The following is a 27100-nucleotide window of genomic DNA, read 5'->3' as shown; positions in this document are numbered from 1 at the left end:
CTGCACCGAGGGACCAGCAAAGAGGCTGCACCGAGGAGGACTGTACCTGCTGCACCGAGGGAGCAGCAAAGAGGCTGAACCGAGGAGGACTGTACCTGCTGCACCGAGGGAGCCGCAAAGAGGCTGCACCGAGGAGGACTGTGCCTGCTGCACCGAGGGACCAGCAAAGAGGCTGCACCGAGGAGGACTGTGCCTGCTGCACCGAGGGACCAGCAAAGAGGCTGAACCGAGGAGGACTGTACCTGCTGCACCGAGGGACCAGCAAAGAGGCTGAACCGAGGAGGACTGTACCTGCTGCACCGAGGGAGCAGCAAAGAGGCTGCACCGAGGAGGACTGTACCTGCTGCACCGAGGGAGCAGCAAAGAGGCTGAACCGAGGAGGACTGCACCTGCTGCACAAAGGGAGCAGCAAAGAGGCTGAACCGAGGAGGACTGCACCTGCTGCATCGAGAGAGCAGCAAAGAGGCTGCACTGAGGAGGACTGTACCTGCTGCACCGAGGGACCAGCAAAGAGGCTGCACCGAGGAGGACTGTACCTGCTGCACGGAGGGACCAGCAAAGAGGCTGCACCGAGGAGGACTGTACCTGCTGCACCGAGGGAGCAGCAAAGAGGCTGCACCGAGGAGGACTGTACCTGCTGCACCGAGGGACCAGCAAAGAGGCTGCACCGAGGAGGACTGTACCTGCTGCACCGAGGGAGCAGCAAAGAGGCTGAACCGAGGAGGACTGTACCTGCTGCACCGAGGGAGCAGCAAAGAGGCTGCAATGATGAGGACTGTACCTGCTGCACAAAGGGAGCAGCAAAGAGGCTGCACCGAGGAGGACTGTGCCTGCTGCACCGAGGGACCAGCAAAGAGGCTGAACCGAGGAGGACTGTACCTGCTGCACCGAGGGACCAGCAAAGAGGCTGAACCGAGGAGGACTGTACCTGCTGCACCGAGGGAGCAGCAAAGAGGCTGAACCGAGGAGGACTGTACCTGCTGCATCGTGGGACCAGCAAAGAGGCTGCAATGATGAGGACTGTGCCTGCTGCACCGAGGGAGCAGCAAAGAGGCTGCACCGAGGAGGACTGTACCTGCTGCACCGAGGGAGCAGCAAAGAGGCTGCACCGAGGAGGACTGTGCCTGCTGCACCGAGGGACCAGCAAAGAGGCTGCACCGAGGAGGACTGTACCTGCTGCACCGAGGGACCAGCAAAGAGGCTGAACCGAGGAGGACTGTACCTGCTGCACCGAGGGAGCAGCAAAGAGGCTGAACCGAGGAGGACTGTACCTGCTGCACCGAGGGAGCAGCAAAGAGGCTGCAATGATGAGGACTGTGCCTGCTGCACCGAGGGACCAGCAAAGAGGCTGCACCGAGGAGGACTGTACCTGCTGCACGGAGGGACCAGCAAAGAGGCTGCACCGAGGAGGACTGTACCTGCTGCACCGAGGGAGCAGCAAAGAGGCTGAACCGAGGAGGACTGTACCTGCTGCACCGAGGGACCAGCAAAGAGGCTGCACCGAGGAGGACTGTACCTGCTGCACCGAGGGAGCAGCAAAGAGGCTGAACCGAGGAGGACTGTACCTGCTGCACCGAGGGACCAGCAAAGAGGCTGCACCGAGGAGGACTGTACCTGCTGCACAAAGGGAGCAGCAAAGAGGCTGCACCGAGGAGGACTGTACCTGCTGCACAAAGGGAGCAGCAAAGAGGCTGAACAAAGGAGGACTGCACCTGCTGCACCGAGGGACCAGCAAAGAGGCTGAACCGAGGAGGACTGTACCTGCTGCACCGAGGGAGCAGCAAAGAGGCTGCACCGAGGAGGACTGTACCTGCTGCACCGAGGGACCAGCAAAGAGGCTGCACCGAGGAGGACTGTACCTGCTGCACCGAGGGACCAGCAAAGAGGCTGCACCGAGGAGGACTGTACCTGCTGCACAAAGGGAGCAGCAAAGAGGCTGAACCGAGGAGGACTGTACCTGCTGCACCGAGGGAGCAGCAAAGAGGCTGAACCGAGGAGGACTGTACCTGCTGCACCGAGGGAGCAGCAAAGAGGCTGCACCGAGGAGGACTGTACCTGCTGCACAAAGGGAGCAGCAAAGAGGCTGCAATGATGAGGACTGTGCCTGCTGCACCGAGGGAGCAGCAAAGAGGCTGCAATGATGAGGACTGTACCTGCTGCACCGAGGGACCAGCAAAGAGGCTGCACCGAGGAGGACTGTACCTGCTGCACCGAGGGAGCAGCAAAGAGGCTGAACCGGGGAGGACTGTACCTGCTGCACCGAGGGACCAGCAAAGAGGCTGCACCGAGGGACTGTACCTGCTGCACAAAGGGAGCAGCAAAGAGGCTGCACCGAGGAGGACTGCACCTGCTGCACCGAGGGAGCAGCAAAGAGGCTGCAATGATGAGGACTGTACCTGCTGCACCGAGGGACCAGCAAAGAGGCTGCACCGAGGAGGACTGTACCTGCTGCACAAAGGGAGCAGCAAAGAGGCTGCACCGAGGAGGACTGTACCTGCTGCACCGAGGGACCAGCAAAGAGGCTGCACCGAGGAGGACTGTACCTGCTGCACCGAGTGAGCAGCAAAGAGGATGCACCGAGGAGGACTGTACCTGCTGCACAAAGGGAGCAGCAAAGAGGCTGCACCGAGGAGGACTGTACCTGCTGCACCGAGGGAGCAGCAAAGAGGCTGAACCGAGGAGGACTGTACCTGCTGCACCGAGGGACCAGCAAAGAGGCTGCACCGAGGAGGACTGTACCTGCTGCACCGAGGGAGCAGCAAAGAGGCTGCACCGAGGAGGACTGTACCTGCTGCACCGAGGGAGCAGTAAAGAGGCTGAACCGAGGAGGACTGCACCTGCTGCACCGAGGGAGCAGCAAAGAGGCTGCAATGATGAGGACTGTACCTGCTGCACCGAGGGACCAGCAAAGAGGCTGCAATGATGAGGACTGTGCCTGCTGCACCGAGGGACCAGCAAAGAGGCTGAACCGAGGAGGACTGTACCTGCTGCACCGAGGGAGCAGCAAAGAGGCTGAACCGAGGAGGACTGTACCTGCTGCACCGAGGGACCAGCAAAGAGGCTGCACCGAGGAGGACTGTACCTGCTGCACAAAGGGAGCAGCAAAGAGGCTGCACCGAGGAGGACTGCACCTGCTGCACCGAGGGAGCAGCAAAGAGGCTGCAATGATGAGGACTGTACCTGCTGCACCGAGGGACCAGCAAAGAGGCTGCACCGAGGAGGACTGTACCTGCTGCACAAAGGGAGCAGCAAAGAGGCTGCACCGAGGAGGACTGTACCTGCTGCACCGAGGGACCAGCAAAGAGGCTGCACCGAGGAGGACTGTACCTGCTGCACCGAGTGAGCAGCAAAGAGGATGCACCGAGGAGGACTGTACCTGCTGCACCGAGGGAGCAGCAAAGAGGCTGCACCGAGGAGGACTGTACCTGCTGCACAAAGGGAGCAGCAAAGAGGCTGAACCGAGGAGGACTGTACCTGCTGCACCGAGGGAGCAGCAAAGAGGCTGCATGGATGAGGACTGCACCTGCTGCACAAAGGGAGCAGCAAAGAGGCTGCACCGAGGAGGACTGTACCTGCTGCACAAAGGGAGCAGCAAAGAGGCTGCACCGAGGAGGACTGTACCTGCTGCACAAAGGGAGCAGCAAAGAGGCTGCACCGAGGAGGACTGTGCCTGCTGCACCGAGGGACCAGCAAAGAGGCTGCACCGAGGAGGACTGTACCTGCTGCACGGAGGGACCAGCAAAGAGGCTGCATGGATGAGGACTGCACCTGCTGCACAAAGGGAGCAGCAAAGAGGCTGCACCGAGGAGGACTGTACCTGCTGCACAAAAGGAGCAGCAAAGAGGCTGCACCGAGGAGGACTGTACCTGCTGCACCGAGGGAGCAGCAAAGAGGCCGAACCGAGGAGGACTGTACCTGCTGCACCGAGGGAGCAGCAAAGAGGCTGCAATGATGAGGACTGTACCTGCTGCACCGAGGGACCAGCAAAGAGGCTGCACCGAGGAGGACTGTACCTGCTGCACAAAGGGAGCAGCAAAGAGGCTGCACCGAGGAGGACTGTACCTGCTGCACAAAGGGAGCAGCAAAGAGGCTGCACCGAGGAGGACTGTACCTGCTGCACCGAGGGACCAGCAAAGAGGCTGCACCGAGGAGGACTGTACCTGCTGCACCGAGGGAGCAGCAAAGAGGCTGAACCGAGGAGGACTGTACCTGCTGCACAAAGGGAGCAGCAAAGAGGCTGCACCGAGGAGGACTGTACCTGCTGCACAAAGGGAGCAGCAAAGAGGCTGCACCGAGGAGGACTGTACCTGCTGCACCGAGGGAGCAGCAAAGAGGCTGAACCGAGGAGGACTGCACCTGCTGCACCGAGGGAGCAGCAAAGAGGCTGAACCGAGGAGGACTGCACCTGCTGCACCGAGGGAGCAGCAAAGAGGCTGCAATGATGAGGACTGTGCCTGCTGCACCGAGGGACCAGCAAAGAGGCTGCACCGAGGAGGACTGTACCTGCTGCACCGAGGGAGCAGCAAAGAGGCTGCACCGAGGAGGACTGTACCTGCTGCACAAAGGGAGCAGCAAAGCGGCTGAACCGAGGAGGACTGTACCTGCTGCACCGAGGGAGCAGCAAAGAGGCTGCAATGATAAGGACTGTGCCTGCTGCACCGAGGGACCAGCAAAGAGGCTGAACCGAGGAGGACTGCACCTGCTGCACCGAGGGAGCAGCAAAGAGGCTGCAATGATGAGGACTGTGCCTGCTGCACCGAGGGACCAGCAAAGAGGCTGCACCGAGGAGGACTGTACCTGCTGCACCGAGGGAGCAGCAAAGAGGCTGCACCGAGGAGGACTGTACCTGCTGCACCGAGGGACCAGCAAAGAGGCTGCATGGATGAGGACTGTACCTGCTGCACCGAGGGGCCAGCAAAGAGGCTGCACCGAGGAGGACTGTACCTGCTGCACCGAGGGAGCAGCAAAGAGGCTGAACCGAGGAGGACTGCACCTGCTGCACCGAGGGAGCAGCAAAGAGGCTGCATGGATGAGGACTGTACCTGCTGCACCGAGGGACCAGCAAAGAGGCTGCACCGAGGAGGACTGTACCTGCTGCACCGAGGGAGCAGCAAAGAGGCTGCACCGAGGAGGACTGTACCTGCTGCACCGAGGGACCAGCAAAGAGGCTGCACCGAGGAGGACTGTACCTGCTGCACAAAGGGAGCAGCAAAGAGGCTGAACCGAGGAGGACTGTACCTGCTGCACCGAGGGAGCAGCAAAGAGGCTGCACCGAGGAGGACTCTGCCTGCTGCACCGAGGGACCAGCAAAGAGGCTGCATGGATGAGGACTGTACCTGCTGCACCGAGGGACCAGCAAAGAGGCTGCACCGAGGAGGACTGTACCTGCTGCACCGAGGGACCAGCAAAGAGGCTGAACCGAGGAGGACTGTACCTGCTGCACAAAGGGAGCAGCAAAGAGGCTGAACCGAGGAGGACTGTACCTGCTGCACCGAGGGAGCAGCAAAGAGGCTGCACCGAGGAGGACTGTACCTGCTGCACCGAGGGACCAGCAAAGAGGCTGCACCGAGGAGGACTGTACCTGCTGCACCGAGGGAGCAGCAAAGAGGCTGAACCGAGGAGGACTGCACCTGCTGCACCGAGGGAGCAGCAAAGAGGCTGCATGGATGAGGACTGTACCTGCTGCACCGAGGGACCAGCAAAGAGGCTGCACCGAGGAGGACTGTACCTGCTGCACCGAGGGACCAGCAAAGAGGCTGAACCGAGGAGGACTGTACCTGCTGCACAAAGGGAGCAGCAAAGAGGCTGAACCGAGGAGGACTGTACCTGCTGCACCGAGGGAGCAGCAAAGAGGCTGAACCGAGGAGGACTGTACCTGCTGCACCGAGGGAGCAGCAAAGAGGCTGCACCGAGGAGGACTGTACCTGCTGCACAAAGGGAGCAGCAAAGAGGCTGAACCGAGGAGGACTGTACCTGCTGCACCGAGGGAGCAGCAAAGAGGCTGCACCGAGGAGGACTGTACCTGCTGCACCGAGGGACCAGCAAAGAGGCTGCACCGAGGAGGACTGTACCTGCTGCACCGAGGGACCAGCAAAGAGGCTGCACCGAGGAGGACTGTACCTGCTGCACCGAGGGAGCAGCAAAGAGGCTGAACCGAGGAGGACTGTACCTGCTGCACCGAGGGAGCAGCAAAGAGGCCGCACCGAGGAGGACTGTACCTGCTGCACAAAGGGAGCAGCAAAGAGGCTGCACCGAGGAGGACTGTACCTGCTGCACCGAGGGAGCAGCAAAGAGGCTGCAATGATGAGGACTGTGCCTGCTGCACCGAGGGACCAGCAAAGAGGCTGCACCGAGGAGGACTGTACCTGCTGCACCGAGGGAGCAGCAAAGAGGCTGAACCGAGGAGGACTGCACCTGCTGCACCGAGGGAGCAGCAAAGAGGCTGCATGGATGAGGACTGTACCTGCTGCACCTGGTGGCTAATGACGACAGGGACTGTGTGTTGGAAGCTGGCTCTGTATATACTATACCAAAGTAAGATATAGTGTGCACAGAGTCCAGTGGATCCCCAATGGCGTACAGAGGTAAAAGTAAATAATACCTTACTCTCTACTTGTGGTACTGTGGGCGAGCAGTAAGGCTTTATCAGAGGGTAGTGTTAAGCATTTATTGTACACACTCAGGCAAGAAGTTATGTCACACCCTCAAGACTGAACTCAGACTGATTGTTTGTATAACAATTATTTCTTTAGTTGTATTTTAGTTTTAGAATCAAGCAGGACTTGGTACAGGTAAGTAAAATTGTACTTTTCAAAACGTGTGGATCAGAATATGCAAGCTGGATGAAATTGACATTGTTACAGGGTTGTAAAATGTTTAGAGACAATAGATATTTGTAATTACTTTTGAGAGTACTTTTTAGATTACTTTTTATACTCAATGTGGTATGCCTAGATATCACACGGGGAAATTTCTTAGACAAAGGTAAGTAAAACACGTTTGCATTAAAACACAGTTGCTTAGGTTTCCATACAAACACAACTGAACACTTAGAACTTTTTCAGAGGAAAAACAGTCAATGCAATCCTATGGAGAAAAGTTAGATTATTGGTTTGCAGGTAAGCAATCCGTCATTAGGGTTGAGTTTCTAAGGTTAGAACAAGGGTTCCCCCAGGGTCAAGGATGCACCCAGAAAGCTCCCTCGGAAACTAGGGAGGCCAGGTGCAGCGTGCTGAGGCCCAAAGTTAGCCATGGGGCTAGAGGGTCTTCGGTTGGTGGCAACTCTCGGGCAAGCCACAGGGTTGACGTAGCAAAGCTCCTAGGGTTAATCTCAGGGTAACGGGGCATCTGAGTCAGCACACATGGTGCACCCACGGCAGCACTGGGGCGGCCGTGTGCAGGGTGCTGATTTGGCGTCGGGTGGCCTGTTTTCAATGGGAGATATGCAGTCGGAACAAAGATTGCAGATTCGGGCAGGGAGGCTTCCTGGAGCCGACCACTGGTTGGAGGGGTAAGTTGGGATGCAGAGGGTTGTCTGGACACTGTTGGTTGGCCCACCTAAGCCTGTGGGGCGTCAGTGCCGGGGTGTCTTTAGGCGTTGGATTTCCTTCCCAGATCTGGTCGCAGTCAGGGGAATCCTCCAGATAGAGGCTGTAGGGGACGTTGGGAGGCTTGAGGTAGGTCAGGGATCACCAGATGCCAGGTCAGGTTCGCTGGGGACGCCTCCTCGTGGTGCTGGGCCACTCAAACTCGGGCCGTGGGCGTCAGGTGCAGAGTGGTGCAGACTCGCGGATTAGGCCAGGTCCAGAGTCTGGTTCCTGAGCAAGTCCGTTGCTCACGGGAGACAGAGTCTTTGTAGAGAAGACGGGGCAGGTCCTCCGGGTTCTGGGGGGCTGCTGGCTTCTGCTAGACACGCCGGGATTCCGCTGGAGAAGGTCGAGGTTGGGACAGGGCGATAGGGCTAGGGCCAAGGCATTTGGTGTCCTCCTCTTTTTCCTTCAGCATGGTTCTTCAGTCCTCCTTCTTGCATGTCTGACTTCTGGGTTCAGGGCTGCCCCTAAATACTGTATTTAGGCGGTGTTTTAGGGGTCCTGGGTTAGTAGCCAATTAGATACAGACCTTAGGGTGACTACACCTTTGGTGTGCTCCCCCCACGTGGGGGAGTGGGCACAATCCCTAATCCTGATTGGAGAGTACTTGTCATCTGCAAGATGGTGGGCACTCAAGCATGTGCTTCACCTCGCCTCCCCCACCTGTAATGGCGATTTCCTTTTCAATTGGTTTGGTGCTGTTTTAAATGCTTAACAATTGTTCCTGGCTGCTCAGTGCCAAAACTACCGAGGATTGAGCTGAGGGTTTGACAGACGAAACCCAAAGGCCCTAAAGGGGTTGGTAAGTGTATTCCACGGTGAGGTTGCACTTCCAGCTCATATAATACACCCAATTTCCTCACACAGCTTCATACAGAAGGCCGCCGACTTGAGAGTGTGCACTCATGTATTAAGCAGATAATGGTAAGAGAACTGTACTTAACCCAGGGTTCAGGTAAAGGGAACTCGCTTTTAGCTGCATGCCAGCTTTATTGGCAAGCCACGGAGTTAAATCGGCATTTTCATGGTTGGTCCATAAATTATTTTGGAAGTCAATGTGGCAGGCAAAACGTGCCCAGCAGGACAAACAAAATTTCTAACATTTATTTTCTATAGTTAACTTTCTTTTATTTTGCCAAGTCTCTTTTCTCACTTTGCAGACTCATGTTTTGTTTTGATTTTGCTCATGGGCACTGTTCTCAAAGGATGACGATTATCACGTTCTAAATATTGCAAAGCGGCATCGTTTCTTTCTTATGTGTAATTTCTAAAATGATGCCTTAACACATAATCATGCCGTACACCTCAATGCACCCGACTCCAATGCACCCAATCTCCTCAATCCAATCCGCCCCACACCAAACCACTAGGGGCGGGTGGAACACCTGGAATTTGACTCTCAGTAATTCCGTTGAGTTACATAAAAACTCTGCAAGATTCCGCAGAGTTCCGCCAATGGGCACCTGTAGCGCGAGCAGCTATGAAAATCAGCACCATACATTGCGCAATAGTGCGTGGACTTTCGAGTTGATTTTGCTCCTGCTCGAGTAGAAAACTGAATAAAGCTATAGCAAAATCTAATCGGACAGCAGCCCTCTGACCGCAGCTGCTCGCGACCACCCACCACCACCCGTGTTTGACAATCACTGTAGGGCATGCCAGAGCTCGCTCTCCAGCCCGCACTTTCTGGAGCCTTGCAAGAGAAAAATTCCACCATGCAGGAATTGGCAGAATTTGGCTCCGAGTTAGAGTAACATGCGCTAAAGAGTAATGCAGCATGATCAAATTTCCACCAATTCTGCTGGTGGAACAAAGCATTCCCCCACCCAAATCAGGTCCAATTTGTCGCAATCCGATCCGCCACACTCCAATCCAATCTATACCATCCCAATCCAATACACCCCACTCAATCAAATCCACCCCAATCAAATCCAATCCACCCCAATGAGTCCAATCCACCCCACACTGGTCCACCCCACACCGATCCAATCAACCCCACTGGATTCCAATCAACCCCACTGCATTGAGTGAGTGGGCGGTGAGTGAGCAGTGGCAGGGCTCACAGCTGCTTTGCGCGCAGTCAGAGTGATCCATAGCGGTAACGCTGCGTTTTTAAACTGTGCTGCATTTTAAACTTTTAATTTCACTTTGTTTACCCGGATTGCTTCGTGGCTGTACTTTTTGCGGAGATTCCGCTGGGGTCAAGGCTTTAGTGCGCTGAGGCTTCATGAATCCCCCCCGTGTCCCCCGTGCCCGTGTTCCCCGACTTACCGGCGCTTTGGGGTGGCTGTCTTGTCTTCCCTCCTCCACGCCTCGGTCCGACAGGGTGGCTAGCACCGTTGAGCGGAGGGCGTGGAGGTGAGAGACAGTCACTTCCGCTTCCGCCTGTGAGTGACCGGTTAGCGGTCTAGTGGGTGTGAGGCAGACGGGCTGAGGGCGTTAAAAGGAGGATGTACCCCCGGAAGCGCAGCGGACGAGCGCAGCGGGCGCGACGAAGGCGCGCCGAAGTCGCCAAAGTCGAGCCCGTCTGCGCCCGTCCGCGGCCGACGGCGGGCTAGGGTGATAACCCCTGGTCCGGCTGTGAAGATCTGCTGGGATAGGGAGCAGCTCCTCAGATTATGTCCGTCCACTTTACCATCATGCAGGCACGGTATGTCCAGTGATGACATAGACTGTGCTCATTGTGGCTTTTGCTTTACCACCATGCTGCCAGACGCCGGGGAGCTTGCTGCTCTTAACTGTGGTCTCCTTAATGTGAGGTCACTGCGCAGGCACAGAATCGACATTTTCGAGTTGCTTGCGGAGAGAAAGTTTGACCTATTGTTCATCGCGGAGACATGGTTAGACCAGTTCTCTGATTCGGACATCATCGAGGCTATGCCTGAGAGCTACTCGATGGTTAGGCAGGACAGGCCAGTAGGGAGGGGGGGGGGATTGCAATTATTTTTAGGAAACCCTTGGGATGTTTGTTGGAAAGCACGCTGGTTGCTGAGAGTGAGGTGGGAGCTTTCACTATACAAGTTAATGGGGGCAAGACGATCAAAGGCTTTTTGGTTTATAGACCCCCAGGGCCTTGCGCCAAGTTCAGGGAGAGTCTGTTAGAAAACTTAACAGAGGCAACGTTGCGTAGGGACACATTCCTCCTATTGGGCGATTTGAATTTGCACCTAGACTGCCCAGAGGATAAAGGAGTGGAGGAATTTTGCCGGGATATTCAAGCCCTTCAGCTTGAACTTAAGTTCTCGAGCCCCACACACCGGCAGGGGCACCTCCTGGACCCGGTTTTTGCTAACTGGGAAGGGGTTGAAGTGTCCACTATTGAACCAATCCCCTGGACAGACCATTCTCTGGTGGTCTTTTCTATAAAGACCCCTGAAACCACTAAACCCAGTCAGGCACCCTTAAATTATTTAAGGAGGAAGTGGGCTAAGTTCGCATTGGAGGATTTTAATCATGCTCTGATTAGAGACGGCCAACCTGGAGGGGAGGATATTGAAACGGCGGTTTCGAACCTCAATAAGCGCATTATTCAAGCGCTGGACCAGACCGCCCCACTCTGTCGAACATTTGCATCCGGCCGTAAAGAAAGATCTGCCCCATGGTTTAGTGGAGAGCTGAGGCAAACAAAGGCGCAATGCAGGCGAGCCGAAAGAGTGTGGAGGGTGTCATATGATACCCAGGCTAGGGAACTGTTCCTAGAAAAAAGGCGGCAGCATCATAGGCTGATTAAAAAGTCTAAGGCAGCCTTCTATGCAGGACAAATTTTAGGGGCAAAAAACTCGGCCAAAGAACTTTTTAGTATCTATAAGTCTTTGACTATCCTAGACTCATCGGCAGACCCAGAGAGTTGTTCGACCGAAACTTGCGATCGAATTGCCGAATATTTCTCCACCAAAGTTGAGAAAATGTATTCGACTTTTCCTAATCCTCCCCCTGTAGGGGTTGAGTTTGTGGCAACATCGGAGGGCATGGAGACAGAGGGGTCCCTCACGAACTTTAGCACCCCCCCTCCTGAAGAGCTAGTCAGGGTATGCCTCTCTGTCAAATCGGGCTCCCCCTTGGACCCGGTGTCCCCTAAACGTTTGGGGGACAGCCTGGAAGTGCTGGAGCCTTACATAAGGCATGTCCTGGATACCTCCTTCAAATTGGGTATGTTACCTGAAGGGTGGAAACAGGCTGTGGTACTCCCTCTCCGGAAGAAATCCCACATTGGTTTTGAGGTGTTGGAAAATCTGAGGCCCATTTCTCTCCTGCCTTTTCTGTCCAAAGTGGCGGAAAAGGTGGTTAACACCCAAATCATGAAACATGTGGAGGAGATGGGATTGCTCCATGCCACACAGTTTGGCTTTAGACCGCGCCATTCTACCGAGTCCGCCCTTCTCATGGCAACGGAACATCTGAGACAGGGCGTAGATAAGGGGCAAACGATGGCCTTGATCCTGTTAGACCTCAGCGCGGCGTTCGACACTGTAGCACATACCACCTTGCTACAGTGTCTGAACAGAGGTGGGATCACCAACACCGCGCTGAGGTGGATCCAGGCCTTCCTCACGGGAAGAAGCTTTCAAGTGAGGCAAGGCGACTGCTATTCAAAAGGGGTACCTTTGGGCCAGGGCGTGCCTCAGGGCTCGTCCCTGAGTCCAACCCTTTTTAATTTATATGTAGCGCCGGTAGCCTCCATTGTGGAGAACTATAGTCTCCAATTGGTATCATATGCCGATGATACGCAACTGGTCATCTCCCTGTCACACGCACCCTGTCTTGCTGCAGATGGCTTCCGGTCGTGCATGAAAGAACTTGCCGACTGGATGGCCATCAATTGTTTAAAACTCAATGGCAACAAGACAGAGGTGCTGGTGGTAGGGAGAGCCCAGTCTGCATGGTCATCGGCATGGTGGCCACCCTGTTTAGGACCAACCCCCACCCCTTGCCAGGAGGCAAAAAATCTAGGGGTATGGTTTGATGCAGGTCTCCCTTTCGGGCCCCAGATCAACCGTGTGGTTGGCGTATGTTTTGGGGTACTGAAAAGATTGAGGAAAGTCCTGGACCTACTGCCGATGGAAGCTCGCCAAACCCTGGTACATACTTTGGTAACCGCCAGGATGGATTACGGGAATTTGCTTTACCTGGGGGTGCCTGAGAAGAGCATGGCTCGCCTCCAAGTACTGCAAAATGCGGCAGCTCGTCTGATCCTCAGGCTGCCCAATAGGGCGCCTTCGAAGGCGGCACTGCAGAAGCTACATTGGCTTCCGGTGAGGCGCAGAGTTGAATATAAAGCCCTCTGCACGTGTCACCGTATCCTGTATGATAGGGCTCCTCGACCACTGAGGAAACTGGTTGAAGCTTATATACCCGCTCGAGCGCTCAGATCCGCTGATGGGGATCTGCTTAGGGTCCCCAGGGTGAAGAAAGCGCGCATGAGAGGCAGATCTTTCAGGTGTCTAGCGGCAAACTACTGGAATAAACTTCCAGTGGACTTGCGTCTGGAACCTGAAGAAGCGAGGTTTCGAGCGAAATTAAAAACCCACCTCTATGCGAAGTAAATGACTATTAAGCTACTGTGCTCCCTGTTTGCTGCCTCTCTCACTTTCAGCGCGCGGACACGCCGGTGCGCGTAACGCAGCGCTTTACAAATGTCCCAATAACAATAATAATAATAATTCCAATCAACCCCACTGCATTCCAATCCATCCCACTGCATTCCAATCCACCCCACTAAAATCCAACCCCCCACTCTATCCCAATCCAACCCAGTCCACCCCACTACAATCCAATCCAACCCGCCCCACTCCACTCCCACCCACCCCACTCCAATTCAGTCCACCCCACTCCAATCTACCCCACGTTATTCCAATCCACCAAACTCCAATCCATGCCAATCTACTCTACTCTACTTCAATCCATCCTGCTCTACCCCACTCTAATTCACCCCTCTCTGCTCCACTTCAATCCACCCCATCATCCAATCTAATTCACCCCACTCTACCTCAATCAAATCCAACCCACTCCACCCTATTCCACCCCATTCCACTCTACGACAGTCTACACCACTGTAATCTACGACACTCTGCGCCACTGAACACTACCTTCTTCTACTCCAGTCTACGAGACTCTACTCCCCCTACTCCACTCTATGACACTACTCCAACAACTCCACTCTACGACACTCTATCTCCTGTACTCCAATCTACGACACTCTACTCCCCGTACTCCACTCTGTTGTACGGTTCGTACTTTTTCAGTAAAACTGTGTGTTTTTGGACAACATGAACATCAACACTGTGCGAGACTGAGTCCACGCACACCATCCGAATCTGTTGGCCTTAGTCCTGGCTAGCTCACAGTGCACCACGTGTACCCTTAACCTAGCCGGGTAACAGGTGGTATGTTCATGACTCCCCTGACTCTCCAAGGAAATTGGGCAAACCGTTCTAAGCCCTTTCATTTGGAAACTGATGCATGCCCAAAGGGAAGACACAAGAAATACTTGAATTGGCATTTCAAACATTTATTGAAGCAATAAGATTCCTGTGTAAAATACCTGCGCTGCAATTATCAATGCAAGGAAACAAAACAAAGTAATCAGCATCACAAGAATGGTAAAGAATATGAACAATTCAACCATTGTGCTGTTACATGGATTATATGTAGGCTGTCCAATTTTAGGTTAAAACTTATCCTAACTGATAAAACCCCACTGAAAGGGAAATAGCCCTCACCAGTGTAAACATATAAACTGTGAAAAAACACATGCTCAACCACAAACTAATTGTCATTCAAAGAAAGTAAAAGGAGAGTAAACTGGGTAAGTAGCATTTTCCTTCGTCTTCCTTTAACTTTTCTCAGTTTTGTGGTCTTTGGTCTAACGATGCAGGGTTTAGCAGCATATTTAATTATTTTATAAACTGTAGAGAATCAGGAAATATCAAAATTATATTTGATTTTTTGGATAAGTTTGGTCTTTCACCGATAGGTAAAATGTCTGGTTTCATAAGAATATTTCCCAATATGTACCATCACATTTACCCCCAGATAATGGGTACAAACCCTTGCTACATCAGCCCACTTTTCTAGTGAGTCAGTATTGATAGTAGGTGAATTGCCAAACACCCCAGGCTTTAAACCTTCAATGCAAGGTGTAGTGACCAGTACATGTGAAAAGGGTGCAGTCACAAAGCATATGGGATAGTGATGAAAACATGACACCAGCCTTTTGGAAAACAAGGAACGCAGTGTCACATAGCATGCTGCTGCATAAAGTTCTTACCAAGTTCAACAAAGATTGGAGTTATATCTTCTGAACTTGCAGTGATTCAGCTACGTTTATGAAAAAAAAGTGTGATCACCTGTCAAAATCGATACTTGAGCTGAAGTGCTTCCCTATAAGAGATCCTTGCCACTTGCTAGATGGTACGCTGAAAGCCTCTTTACAATCTTCAGAGTTAAAGAAGAATGCTATTGACGTTTTAGTCCATTGAGGTGCATTGTTTTGTTATGCGTGGGAACTCAAATGCAAATATTTGTCATTTTGTGCTTTGTGCGGCATTAAAGGAAAAAGAAAGTGACATCCCAACTGTGTCACTTAGCTGGTGGTTCTCAGTCATTGAGGCGGTGAATGCTATGTTATCCATATAGCTGCTGTTTACAGAATTTTTGCTGAGTGATGCCAAAGGCAAGAAATGTGAGGATCTTCGGTCGCATATCGATAGTGATGTGAGATGTTTTTACACTCTACTGCATTCTTAGATTTTTACATGGAAACAAGACTGATGTAGTGTACATAAAAAACTAGAGTCTGAAACATCCTTGCCTACCAAGTGTTCCACATAATTGGTGGGCTACACTTTTAGTGACTTTGGCTTTGCAACATATTCTATGTTAGCGTGCTTGCCACTTGGTAAGCAAAAAAGTTGAAGAGCAATTCAGGAACTTGGCTTTCAGTGATGCATAGAAACGTTCCTTCAAAGAAGCCTCTCTGTGGTACTCTGCACAAGTTCTAGATCCCTTCCATTAAGGGAAATGTTCTCAGGGTTTTCAAAAGTGCTGCTTCTTTTTTGACCGCTTCAATAACTCTGAGGGCAAATGCGCCCAGTTCAATGCATATGTTGCAGAACCTTTCCCAGAGAATCACAATGCTCAGGTGCACCACTATTAGCATGAAAAGCTGTGTCAGTGGACAGAGTTAGCAAATTGTGGACTGGCTATTTTGGAGTTGCCCGTCTCAAGTGCCAGTGCTGAGAGGGCCTTTTCACAGATACAAGTTTACATGGGAAAGAAAGAACGAGCGTGCCTGACCAAAGACTCACTGAAGAAGTATTGTATGGTGAACTACAATAACTTTGATTTGTAAAAATATATTTGGACCTCATATATACTGTATGTACACTGTCTATATACCATGCTCTATGAGTGCAGAAAACAGGTAATAATAAAAGCAAAACCTTCCATAAACACCGGAAAAACACTGGGACCAATTCACAAAGGTAAACTGTGACAAAAGTCTAACTTTACGACTATTGATATTCACAAAGGGCATTTACGAGTAGTAAAGGGACACCTTACCTATACAGAGCGCATTTGCCAGGAGGCGCTTAATTCATCACGACCATACCTTGACCTGCCGCCGGACCTCGCCGCACCCGCTCCGCGGGTGCCGCCACGTTGTAAATCGAGAGGGGCAGAAGCTTGCATCTTGACTGGGCGCAGAACCGCGCAGGACTTGGGCAGAGGCCTGCAGCAGGGCTGCGAGCGTAGCAGGGACTCCATTTCCCAGGAGTCCCTGCGTGACCGAGTAACAGCTTCCGGTCCGCTCTCCCTGTTGGCCCGCCCACCGCCCATAACACTTACTCACTATATATTGGGACGGACCTCCCGCAGCGCGGGACGCAGCCCGGGGCGAAGACCGGGCAAAGAGCGGGCCCTCTGTGGCCCTCAGAGGCCTGAGGAGCCTGGCCTGGGCCACCATCCCTGCCCTATTACCTCCAGCCCAAGTGACCATTGGACACAGAAACTGTAAGTCTGCCAAATATCCAAGCATTGGATAGTGGGTCATTGGACGTTATTGATTGTTAAGCACTTATTGCATGGGCCTGTCATCGAACTGTTTTTAATACAAAGAGTCATTTGAATTTAGTACTGGGGAGTGTCATGAATTGTCGGGAGACCAGAAGTATGGCTGTCGCAGGAGCGAAAAAGTTAACTGGGACTCTGGATGACTTCATTGTTCGCACTAATGCACTGATTGATGAGGGGATAGTACTTCTGGACAGGAGGGTGTCACAAGACCTAGCTATGGCCAAGAGATCTTCTCTAGGCCTTATTGCTCAGGCATGCACGCCTAACCCCGAGTCCCGTCTCAATACACTCGCAATTGCACATAACACTGGGGACACTGGTGATCTTGAAATCTCAAGCTCACAAATGGGCTTAGAAGCTACTCCCAACCTTAACCTTTTGACAGAGTGTGGCTTAGACAGAACTGAACTAGATAACTCACTCCGGGCAAGTGCCACGAATCAAAGGGGAGTGAAAGAAGGGGCAATCCCTAAACAGAAGGCAAATAAACTCACCACCCTCAAAGGGAAGAAAGCACAACCCGCCCAAAATCGAAATAACATCATCTTAGACCCGCTAACTGTGAATAATAACTCGGCAGTTTGTGGCAATGATATCAGGGGGGTGCACTCGACACATATATAGGTTTGCCTCTAAGCTTTCCAGACGACACTATCGTTGATAAAAGTCTGGAGGAAATTCTTGAACTCAGTGGAAAAGTCACTAACTTACCCGAACATAGCCAGGATGGGAGTGGGTCATGTACGGTTAATAATGATAACATCTTTAAGATATTAAAATCCCTACTTGAACCCATAGAGGTCAGATTACGCAGCTTAGAAACTATCTTGATGAACATCCATAAGGATATAAGTGCCCCAAGTTTCACTTTAAACACCAAGACATCCCACACTGCTAACACAGCCAATAAGTCATCTTCGGCTGGTAAAAGTGTTACTGTGGCTAACAACAATGTCCCTAGGAACACTAGTAGTACTCCAAATTTGGGAGGCACTAAACCCAAGGCCACTGAGTCAAAACAACTCGAGAATTCAACTAAACCCAAGTCAATTCCCCAAGTTAAACCAAATGATCCTACCCTGCCGATCCCAAACCCTGACCCGACCCCTAGAGTGAAGGCAATGACCCGTAGAAATATCCATCTTCCTCCAGATGCTTGCCCCTACGTAGTGATTCTCACTGGAGTCACTGAAATTCCATCTTCTGAAGTAGAATCCCACCAGGCCCTTAAAAATAAAGAGTGCCACTGGCTCTCCAAAAATCATCCCTTACCGCCAAATATGCTAAGTGTTGGACTTTGGCCCTTAGGGCAGGTTCACCCCGAGACTTTTTGCTTGAAATGGTGACCTGGAGATGGTGATTTTTGGATTCTGCGCACTTTCACTGTGTCCCAGTGGAAAGTGCGTGCGCACTCTGAGTGCATGTGCTGAGCTAGGCCTGCCCGCCCATAGGAATGCATGGGGAATGTAGGTGTCCCTGGTAGTTCCTGATGCGTGGGGTGTACAGGCTTGAGTCTGGTATGTGTGAACTCGTGAGAGTGAATGCTGCGAGATGGTGTATGCAGCATGTATGTGTCTAGTAGCGAAGCGCCATTTCTAGACATGGCTGTACGTGTGCTGTGAGGGTGCTGGCGTGTGATTGGCTGGAGCTGGCTGGCATGCCAGGCTCCAGGAAGTCTGGATGGGTCTGCCCGGTGGTGAGTGGGAGATTAGCATGAGTGATGTGTGGGAGGAGTGTACCTGTGTCCTGGATGGGCTGGGTTTTCCCCACACAATGCTGGCTCCGCCCCCCTGTGGTGTGTCTAATGACCCAAGCCCTGCCAGTGAATAGAGAGGGTGGTTGAGGTAAACAGAGTACTCAAGAACCAGCTGCGACTGGTTGCGCCCCCACTCTGCACCCTTGAACAAAGGAATGCACTGTATAAAAATGGGGCTGTGTCCCCACTGAAGTTGTTCTCTTCCAGGATCCTGAGGGGGCTGCTGCTGCTGTCGCTGGGCCAGAGGACCGCCACTTGGACTGTCTCCCTGCCTGGAGACCCAGTGTGCTGGCTCTGGGCCCAGCCCTGCCCCCCTGCCTGCCTACAAGGACTTTGGGGCCTGAACTTTGCCTCTAGCGCTTGGAAGCGCTTCCTTGTGGCCCTTAGCGCTTGAGAGCGCTTTCTCTTACCCCTGAAGCGTTTGAAGCGCTTTATTTGCGGCCATAGCGCTCAGAAGCGCTTTGCTTATCAGCTGAGCGCTGGGAGCGCTGTCGTTGTCCTTCCGCGGCTGCCCACGCCGCTTTTGCTGATTTTGGAGTCCCCTGGCAGGTGCCCACCCTGCCCGGGACATTGCCGCTGTTTTGATTTATAATTTACCTCGAGGGAGGCCACCCCTCGGTAAATTCATCCCCCGCCTGCCTGCCTGAATCGGGCCGCCGCGCTGCCCGCGGTGACCCGGAAGTGAAGGGCCGGCCGGCCAATCCGTGCGCGGCCCCGGGGGGAAGCAACCGGAAGTCCCGCCTCGCCGCCGGAGAGGAGAGCCTAGCAGCGAGGAGAGGCGGCGGGAAGGTGCCGGCGGGGCCCCGTTGCGGAGAGGAGAGCCCCGCCGCCCACAAGAGGCAGAAGTGTGGGAAGGGAGCCCCTGAGGAGCGGGAGCTCCCGTGAAGAGCCGCCGGGCAGAGGAAAGCTGCAGCGTCACGTCCCGGTGAGTGCTGGTGCTTGGAAAGGGGAGAGGGGGGCGTCGGGACACATTGCCGGTGTCCGCCCCCTCTCCTTAGCGCGACCTCGCGCCTGTGATTCTTGAGAGCCTGCGAGGCTCTTGGCAGCCAGTGTGGTCTAAAGCCCTAAGAGGGCTCAGGGGGCATTTCCTTGTGCTTCGAGTCCCCAGGAGGGGGACTCCAACACGCCCGCATTTGTGCTCGAGCCTAAGAGAGGCTTGAGGCACTCCCAGTGTCCCGGGTCCCCCGTGAGGGACCCCCACAGCCCAGTGAGGCTGCACCTGTGTATTCAGAGCCCAGAGAGGCTCAGGGGCCATTGGTTTACTAAGAGCCCAGAGAGGCTCCACAGCGCATGTGTCATTGAGAGCTCAGAGAGGCTCTAGGGGGCACATCTTTGTTCTGGGGCACCGAGCCCAGCGAGGCTCCCACGTTGGCCCCAGTATTGTCTCACACAGCTGCCCAGCACTTCGTGGGCAGCTGCTCCGTTTAGGCCCTGACATTGGGACACATGGACAGTCACAGGTGGTGACTTGTGAGATTGGCGCAATTATTATTGTTTTTACACCTCTGAATGTATTGTGATGCATCATGTGTTTTCCTTCCTTACACCTCTGAATGAATGTTATGCATTGCATCATGTGTTATGTTCTTACACCCCTACAGGTATTGTGATACATAGGTGGTTGTTTTCTCCCTAGTACAGGTGGTGCTAGTGAGGTCCTGGTTACCAGTGATTACTGGTTGTGTGCTATTTTGTGCTATATTCTATGTACTAAGTGCTATTTCTGAAAGTGCTACTTCTGATTCCTGACAGTGGTCCAGGTGGCCCTGTCTTGTACATATCCCCTGTAAATTCTGCCCGTGCCTCTGGCACATTGTAAAGTGTGTGTTTTATCTAATGTGTTTTGGTGTAATACAAAGGCTATTTTTTATATAACCTTGTGTGGAGTTTCCTTTGTGGTGGGCCTTTGGTTGTTGTTGCTGGGGTGCGTGCGCAAATACTTAGCCTACATCGCCTCCAAGTTTAGCCTTGCTGCTCGCGCCACGTTACCTAGAGGGTGAGTAGGGGTTATCTTGGCGTGTAACTCCCTTGCCCTGACTTGGGGGTGGTGGTCTCTGACTGACTTTGGCGAAAGCCCTGGTCAGCCAGGGATCCCATTTCCAACACTAAGTAATATTCTAATGGTGGAAAGAACCCCATGGGTGGGAGGGAACAGAAAAACCTTACAAGGGGATTGCGTGGTGGTCACTTTTGAGAACACACATGCGGTAGAATATATATGTAGAGGATCCTCTAGATATCATGTAAGCACTGTTACTGCTAGGCCCCTCTCCTATTTCTACCTACCTGGGAACCAATCAGACAATAGATGGAGTTGGTTAAGGGGCCCACATGAGCGAAAAGCAACTCAGAGGTTTAACCCCCTGTGGGAGGCGCACCCTCCGGGCTGGGATGAGGGTGGGGGTGAGGGTTGGAACTCGGTCAGGAGAAGAAGAGGAAGACCGTTTCAAGGGGGGTTTGCTGTTGGGCCCCATAACAGTCACCCACTCTATTACCACCAGCCTGCTAACGGGTATGACAATCATTTCAACCTCCCAATTGCTAATCGTTATGATTGTCTACCAGCTCTGGACTGGGTGGACTGACAAATACAGGTTTCAGCAGTTAGACAGAGGTCCAACAACAACCTCCCCACCCTTCTGCAAGAGGAAAATACCATTCTGGATGGGCAGATGCCAGATTCAATCCCCACTGACGGCAAGGGTGCGAAAGGTGGGGTTTCATTGCAAACAAAAATAGATGTGGTTAGAAGTGGCCGGGACATTACTATGGCAACATGGAACATCGCGGGTCTCAAAAACAAAGTGGATGACCCGATTTGGCGGGATCTTATAGGATCTATGGATTTAATAGTTATGCAGGAGACTTGGGACACCCAAAATTTATTGACAATGGATGGGTTTACTACTTTTTTTATACCAGCTGTTGAGTCAACGAGGGGGCGAGCTAGAGGGGGACTGGTAACCCTGATTTCTGCTAGAATCCCTGGGACATACAAGCAAATAGCTACCGGCTGCCCCTATTGCCTCGCAGTTCTAATCACTTATAGGAGTTACCATAATGTTTTGGTTATAAACTTTTATAATTCATTTGACAGGGACAGTCCAGTTAGTAACCTGATGATGTTAAGTGCTTTTTTGGTTGATTTTAAAGAGTCGGCAGAGCATGATTGTGTCATCTTGTTGATGGGAGATTTCAATATTCACAGTTGCCAGGATAAATATCCCCCCAACGTGTTATTTGGTACCCCGGATGAAGAAAACACCCACTTTGAACATTCAGAGCAGGGTATTTTCTTGGAAATAATGTTGGCTGAAAATGGGTTTGTCTTACCAATTGGGGGTGAGGGGGATATTCCCACGTTTAAAGGTCACGGCAGTGGCAGTGGCTCTGTGATCGATTATATATTCCTCAGTAGTACCTGTGGAGTCCAAATCAGCAGCTACTCAGTTCTAGGGTCACACTTTAGCGATCATAATCCTGTTGTACTAAAGTCAAAGAACATATTTGTTATTAAGGATAGCTGCCCAAACCCGGTAGGGAAACATGATATGCGGTTGACAGACCAAGCACGCAGAATCAAATGGTGCAAACTAATTCCAGAAGAATTTTTCTGTAACCTTTGTCTCAGTAGCAGCGACGACCTAACGCTGTGTATGGACGATCAGGCTGGAGACAGTGAAGTAATGGAGGCGTATAAAAAGGTTTGCCTCAACATTTTCTCCAACCTGACTCGTCAGGGTAAAGGTAGATCACAAGGGAAGGATGGCTGGTTTGACAAAAACTGCTCAGCGGCCAACCATAAACTTAAGGTTGCACTTAAGTCAAACCCAGTAGACAAACGGCTTGTGGCCACCCTCAGGAAAGAATACAAGACCTCAATCGAAAAAAGGCGGCGCGAAATTAGAGAGGACGCCTGGGCTGATCTGACCTCAACAGATGTCCTAAAGAGTAGCGCCAAGTTTTGGGCGGTGGTCAACCAACCTTATTTCTCGGATTCCAGTAATAATGAATTGGACTGCGGAATCCAAGAAGATCGATGGCACTCGCACTTTAGGTCCGTTTATGAAAAAGAGACCACGGCGGCAGAAGGTTTGACTGCATTCCCCCAATTACCCTATACCTTAATTGTGAATGAGGAGGAGGTGGCAGCGGCCATCAGCCTGATGACCAGAAACAAAGCTCCTGGACCAGATGGCGTTCCCTCTGATCTTTTTAAAGTTGATATTTTATTTTGGTCCAAAGTTTTAGCCAATGTTTTTAATAGAGTTTCGAAGGCAGGCATTCCTGAGTCATGGACGCAGTCGGTTATCGTACCCATTTATAAAAAAGGGGATCGGGGGGACCCTGGCAATTACCGACCTATATCCCTCATCGATTCTGAAGTCAAGGTTTTAGGGAGAGTGGTTCTAGGTAAACTGACAGATTGGTTAGAGGAGACCAATACACTTTCCCCTCTACAGTATGGTTTTCGAAAGGGGCGCAGTACTATTGACCAAAGCCTAAATTTACAACTGCTTATCGGAAAGTACACCTTAGCCAAGCAAGGGTCACTGTTTATTGCTTTTATGGATCTGTCCTCGGCATTCGACCGAGTTAACAGATCCAAATTGTGGGGCCAGCTCCTTGACATCGGAATAGACCCTAACATAGTGTATTTCCTAGCAGACCTCCATAGGGACCTCACAGCAACGGTCCGTTTCGACAGAAAGGGGAACTGCACTGAAAAAATTAGCATCATCAATGGTGTGAGGCAGGGTTGCATCCTCGCTCCCCTGCTCTTTACACTATATATCAATGACCTAGGTAAAGTTTTGGGTGCTGCTTGCAAGGATATTCCGAAGGCCGGGAAATATTTACTGCCTGCCTGCCTTACTGTATGCGGATGACGCTGCCCTCCTAGCCAGAACTGCTGTAGGACTCCAATGCCTGTTGAACTCTTTTTATGTTTTTATGAATAACCTTGATCTAAGTGTTAATTTTGGCAAGTCCCATGTTATGGTAGTGGGACACAAAGTAAAGATCAAAATAAATGTGATGTCATTATTTTGTAACAGACATAAGCTGTCAAGAGTCTCTAGATTTCCCTATCTGGGGGTTGTTTTCGACGAAGGCTCTACGTGGTGTCCCCAAATGGTAGAGAAAAAAATAGCCTTGGCACGCTCGATCTCGGCGGTGCTGAACTTCTCTCGTAAATTAGGGGTGAAGCCCATCGAAGCAGTGTTAAAAGTATATGCTGCCAAATGCACCGCCATCGCCATGTATGGGGCCGATCTGTGGGGTTTTAGGCCAGTTACATCGCTTCAGGTCATAGAGGACAACTTTTTAAAAACACTTCTTTCCCTCCCAAGATCCACAGCAAGCTTCATAGTTCATCAGGAATGCGGCGTGGGTTACTTGGAGGATAAAACTGCCATGCCCCCCCTTCTAAAATGGTTAGCAGTTTGGCTAAACCCAGAACTTGAAGTGAACCACGAAATCTTAAAAGATTGTTTGTTGCTAGATCACTGGGAAAAGATCCCCTGGTTGAAATATGTGCAACAAATGTGTGAAAAGCTGGGTCGGCCCGAATTGTTTGATAAACCTTCCAGCTTGGTGAAAGGAGATCTAAAATGGGCCAAAAATACTTTTTTGCTGAATAGAGAAATGGATAGAGGGGACAGAGAGCTGCTAAAGCCCTCTGTCAGGACCCATCAGCTGATTGTTTCTTCTGGCCCTGAACCGGAACTGTACCTCAAAGTTGTAAATGATGCCAATCATAGGTACTTGCTAACAAGGTTCCGATTGAATAAAATTCACCTCCTAATTTCTGGCCGCCCTGTCTGGACCAGGAGTAGGGATTTAGATCTATGCAAATGCGACGGATGTTCATTTATGGACACTGTTCATTTCTTGTTTTTTTGTGATCATTTTAAGGGCATTAGATCAAACTTCATTATACCATTGTTAAAAGGAAAAGGCTTTAGGCAAGTGAAGCCAGCTCTGTTGTACCTTCAACTCTTGACAGAAATATGGGAAATCTATAATGTGGCAACATTTTTAACCATAGCAGTGAGATTTGGCAAAAAGATCGCTTGGTCCTAGTTGATTCTCCATAAATGTTAACTATCGTATGAATTCTTTAATTAGGTGATCAATGTTTATGCTGTCGTTTTTAAACTCTTGTCACCATGTATTGCATATCGTATTGGGTACTCCCTGTTTTGCACCTATGTTGTATTTTATTACATATTATGCAGCCTGGTGACCTGTGGACCCTTTTAATACTTGTACACTTTTATGGTTTTTGTGATTTAAACCGAATAAAGTACCTTTTGAACTTGAACTTGAACTTCAGTAGTAAAGTTAGACTTTATTTTAGGCTTAATTGGTGTTAATGATTAGGTTTGGTTACAACCTTAGCTGAGATAGCAGGTGGCAAAGAAAGGATTGGCAGGTGGCATGAAACACCAGCCTTTGTAAAGCGCACAGCTACCTCCGGAGAGCTGTCCCGGCGCTGGGGGCCATCAGGAAGATTAAGCGAGCTATTGCCCAGAGTCACATGGTGCTGGGCTAACCTGCCACCGGCGATTGAACCGTGAATCCCGTCATCCAGAGTAAGGCACCCTGGCCGCTGCGCCACACCTCTTCCACCTCTTCTCTGAAGAGGAGCAGTAAACAGATCAGAGTGACTGCAGTTCGAGAAGTGGTGATTGTGCATCAAAAGTAAGTGGCAACGCAGGTGGGAAAGAGAGGTGACTCACTGGTGGTGATGTGAGAGGGACATGGGTACAGGATAGAGTCCAGGCTGTACATTGTGGGTGGGCAGCTGTGCCCCTGCTTTGCCATCCCGACTTGTGGGTGGGAGGTCTGATTTGAGAGTGAGTCTGTCATACAGCGGGGATCCACAGAGTGGCTGCCTCGAGTACGGTTGCATAGTGAGGGCTTGAACAGGTGGTTAATCTCCAATGCATTGGGGCACAGCACCTTGAAGCCTCACACCTCTCCTATCTGTTTTTTCTCTTCAGGCGAGTGGCGAGTATGAGCCAAGCTGACCCCACCCAAGGACAGACATGCAGCCCCTTCGGGAAGAAGAAGAAATGCAAGGATAAATATCTGGCGAAGCACAGCTCAAGTAAGGCGCGCCTTCTCTCTCTGCGACGAGTACCTCAAATGTGTTATTCTTATTACCTGTCTCTGTATTACCGCTACAGCCTCAAACCAACCTCAAGCACTTTGTCCACATCTTCTATTTCTGCGATGAGTGCCTCGAGTGTATCATCCTTATTACCAGTCACTGCAGCACTGCTACAGCCTCAAACCTTACCCCAAGCACTCTGTCCTCGCCTTCTCTCTCTGCGATGAGTATCTCAAGCCGGTCATCCTTATTACCTCTCTGTGTAGTACTGCCTACATCCTCAAACCTTACCTCAAGCACTTTGTCCTCACCTGGGGCCCGATTCACAGAACTAACGTAAGACAAAATCCTAAACTTACTTCCATTTTGGTATTCACAGAAGGCACTTACTCATTTCGGTATTCACAGAAGTTAGGAGTCCTAACTTTACTACTCCTAAACTGAGAAAAATCCTAACTTTAAGACTTTCGGTATTCACAGAAGGTATTTGGGAGTCCTAAAGTTAGAAGTCCTAACTTCTGTGAATACCGAAATGAGTAAGTGCCTTCTGTAAATACCAAAATGGTAGTAAATGTAGGATTTTTTATTAAGTTAGTTCTGTGAATCGGGCCCCTCCTGTCTCCGCAGCACTTCTTTCCCCAAGCAACAAGCACTGCCTAAAAAGCAGCATTGCCTGCTTCCTTGCATCTTACTTCAGGCACCTCGTCCTCATGTCCTGTCTCAGCAGCTAGTCTTGCCTCAGTTGCATCATCCTCATCAGCTGTCTGTGGAGGACAGCCTACACCCTAAACCATACCTCGATCGCTTCATCCCCACCTCCTGTCTCTGTTGCAGCTCTTCCTAAAAGCAATGCAGGCTCACCTCCTGTCAATGCTTCAGTACCTCCTTCCTCGAGTCGTATCTCAAGCACTTTGTCCGCTGTTCGCTTCTCTGCATCAACTCCTACCCCAAGCTCCTCATGCTCACTTACTGTCCTTGTGGCACTGCCTCCTTCAAGTCTTGCATCAAGTGCTTCATCGTCACCTGTCTCTGTGGCACTGACTCTTTTATTTCCTATCTCAAGCACTTTCTCCTCACCTCCTGTCAATGAGGCACTGCCTCATTCCTTGAGCTTTACCTCAAGTGCATCATTCTAACCTGTGTCACGGTATTCAGATAAATTATCGCAAAAATGATTGAGGAGCAGAAATATCGAGTTTCAAATATCGTGAAGCACAAATATCGTGTGAAAATATATCGTGACTACAATATCGATTTTAAGGTAAGTAAGTGAAATATCTATGGAGCACTGTTCTTGTTATTGTAGAGTGTAGACAAACAGTCTTCTGAGACAGATGATACACAAATTAATATTCTTCATGGATGAACAGGCTTGTGTATCATCAGTATCAGAAGACTATCCGTTTGCCTACACTCTACAATAAACACGAACAGGGCTCCCTACAAGTCCTTACCATTTGGACAGTGTACTTTGTGACACAATACCCCTCTGAGTGTTTGGGTTTGTCACACTATGTGATTCGACTCCCTGTGTATCACATGGATGTAGAAAATCAGTAATAG

At 51.4% G+C, this 27100-nt stretch overlaps 1 protein-coding gene across 3 annotated transcripts in view; it reads left to right on the top strand.

The window, feature by feature from the left end:
- The window catches only part of MPP1 (MAGUK p55 scaffold protein 1), a 180244-nt gene that overhangs the window by 115866 nt on the left and 37278 nt on the right, over positions 1-27100 (top strand). For all 3 annotated transcript variants that reach the window (XR_013601724.1, XR_013601723.1, XM_078664065.1), the window contains exon 7: positions 25428-25534. Coding sequence is in view for 1 of the 3 variants with exons in the window: in XM_078664065.1 (XP_078520191.1) it covers positions 25428-25534 (107 nt within the window). In the remaining 2 variants the exon portion in view is untranslated. The remainder of the gene's footprint in view (positions 1-25427; positions 25535-27100) is intronic.

The sequence above is a fragment of the Lissotriton helveticus genome, chromosome 10 (assembly GCF_964261635.1).
Source record: "Lissotriton helveticus chromosome 10, aLisHel1.1, whole genome shotgun sequence".
Taxonomy (NCBI): Eukaryota; Metazoa; Chordata; class Amphibia; order Caudata; family Salamandridae; genus Lissotriton; species Lissotriton helveticus.
The sequence above is the reverse complement of the archived record's forward strand: the minus strand, read 5'-3'. Positions and strand labels throughout refer to the sequence as shown.